This window comes from Montipora foliosa, chromosome 3, assembly GCF_036669935.1.
Source record: "Montipora foliosa isolate CH-2021 chromosome 3, ASM3666993v2, whole genome shotgun sequence".
In the NCBI taxonomy this organism is placed as follows: Eukaryota; Metazoa; Cnidaria; class Anthozoa; order Scleractinia; family Acroporidae; genus Montipora; species Montipora foliosa.
In genome coordinates this window covers 6,764,041-6,766,540 of record NC_090871.1, presented here as the reverse complement: position 1 = coordinate 6,766,540, position 2,500 = coordinate 6,764,041, and the positions used below count along the sequence as shown (strand labels likewise).

General features: G+C 38.6%; 1 protein-coding gene across 1 annotated transcript in view; it reads left to right on the top strand.

Annotated features, from left to right (window-relative positions):
• The first annotated feature begins 2,227 nt into the window (after positions 1-2,227).
• The window catches only part of LOC137995211 (histamine H2 receptor-like), a 951-nt gene continuing 678 nt past the window's right edge, over positions 2,228-2,500 (top strand). Inside the window, exon 1 of the mRNA XM_068840785.1 lies at positions 2,228-2,500. This exon is cut by the window's right edge and continues 678 nt beyond it. Within this exon, the coding sequence (XP_068696886.1) occupies positions 2,228-2,500 (273 nt within the window).

Sequence of the window (2,500 nt, the reverse complement as noted above, 5' to 3'; positions counted from 1 at the left end):
CAAGCCTCATTTTAAAGCAAGAATTCTTTTCAATTCACTGTATGGTATGGAGGCTTGGTAGGCTAATTTGCACTTCGACAAAATAATTATAAATTGACCGCCATTTATGAATAAGGTCTATAGGATTTGGATTGGACTAGCACGCTCTCGATGTTATAATAAAGTTTAACTTCAATTAAAAGAGAGGCATTTTAGAAGTAAACGCAAAAATAGAGAGTAACAGGCGAAAAAACAAGAAAACTTTGGAAGGATGTGACGCTGTTGACCGTGACAATGCATCTTTTTGTTCAAGAACGTGTAGATATCTGATCAATTTTTGAATATGTATATATTATTAAATATAGTGATTATGAATCACATAATAAAAAGGAAAGGAACTTTATTCAAGTGTCTAGTCGTTCTAGCGCTGAAGCACTAATTGGGGACACTGTAAATTGAAATTAACAATTAAGACAAATCAAGTCAAACATAATTGTGTTTTCCCTCAAAATGTTCGCTTGTTTTCGCTTTCACTCGAAAATCTTTACCTTTATTACATGTTCAGTGATATGTACTTATTGACTGAGTGGGAGGGCCGGACGGGAAAATATATGGCCCGAGGTCATGCCATACGGACCGAGCGCAGTCAATAAGCATTTTATCATATGGGCTTTTTACAATATTTATTAGCACTCAGAAGATGAAGTAAGGACAAAATAAAAAACAAAAATCTGCACACCAATTACTTGGATGTTTAAAAGCGACGAAATCTTCTAAAATCGCATCGCACGGAGCAGTACTTGTTCCTAGTAGGGCCGTACGGCTTTTTCCGGCCCTGCTCGCGCTAATGCGTACGGCCCTCATACTGGGATTTTCCCAATAGTTTTGCAATGAAAGCGCGCGCGGGGCCGTACGGGCCATGTGATAAACAGTTTTATCCTCTGGGATGAATTTTCCGTCGAAAAAGCAGTTATTTGGGAGGTTTTTGGCAAACAGAGGTTAATTGTTCATGATGCGATCGCTTCCGTTCCATTATCACAGTACGCATTGATCGCTAATCCGATTATTCCTAAAAATCCAAAAATATTCGTGCCTCATCAGTTTTCGGTCAAATTTACGTCCAAGAAAGCAGATAAATTGCAGAAAATTTTAGTTTTGCATCCAAAAATTCGTAATCAACGCTAAAATGACCAAATTTGTCTGGAAAACATATTTTACTGTTATTTTTCATAAATTATTTCGTTCAACTTTCGCCTTTATAAAATGTTTCAGTTGTCTGTAAATAAGTTATATGCTGTTGGAAAGCCTATTTTCTTAGCTTTAAAATGATGTATTTTTTCCCCCTAACTTTAAATATTTTTTGAGAAAAAAAAAATTTTTTTTTTGGAGATGGCTGAATTACCGCCGTTTTCTCGCGGTTGGGAAATTAGGAAAAAGAGCTAAAGAGGTGTTTGTTCCGCCGGGTCAAACCGCGATTTTTCATTAAGAATGTTTTAATTGGATTTTGGGAATCGCACAGCTGTCTTAGCACAGTACTTTTACTACGTGAGTTGGATAATTCATGTCAGTAGCAGGCGGAGCCTTAAGCCCGTCCCTCTCCGTGAAGTCGTGTGTTTGATTACATCGTGTAACCATCATAAATCGTTAATATTTTCTCCGTACGTTTAATGTACCACTTGATTTTAGATATTGTAATCTGTTTCTTGAAATTTTTGTGACTTGTCATACTCCGATCGTGCTAATCTAATGTTGAAAAACCAATTTTCTTTGTCGTGAAAAATATGTTAAGATAGCTGACGCGCTGGCGTAGTGCGTCTTTTAGGTGTCATTTTGACGTGTAATTGGCACTTTATTGACTAGTCAAACAAAGAGCACATAAAGCTCGAGAGAAGAGTTCGCCTGAACACTGCCCTTAGTTATTTTCAGTTATGATAAAAGTTCATTTGCGTGATCGACAGAAGGCTAACGTTTGGAAGCCGCTCGTGATCATTGGCCCGAGATTAGATTGAAATAATATCCTTTGAGAAGAATTTGAGAAACAAACGCCTTGGCTGAAATGGAATACACCCAGAATTGTCTTGTATAGAAGGGAGAGAGAGAGAGAGAGAGAGAGAGAGAGAGAGAGAGAGAGAGAGAGAGAGAGAGAGAGAGAGAGAGAGAGAGAGAGAGAGTTCATCCACAAAAGATTTGAAACAGATAAAACTAAACGAGAGTTTCTAGAAGGAAGCACAAGCAAAAGGAAGTGACCATGTCCACAACCGAAGCGAGCGAGTTGCAAACCAGACACATTTCAGCTGTGATAACAGAAACAGCCATATTTTCATTGGTAATGATCCTTTCACTGCTTGGAAATCTTCTCGTCTGTTATGCTGTTTATCGAAACCCGAGACTACGCCGCCCCATCAACTATTACATTATCTCGCTTGCTCTCACCGACATCTTGCAAGCAAGTTGCACCATGCCACTATCAGTTGCCTTTCTGGCCACCGGAGAATGGTCATTTGGAGCAGCTACCTGTAGT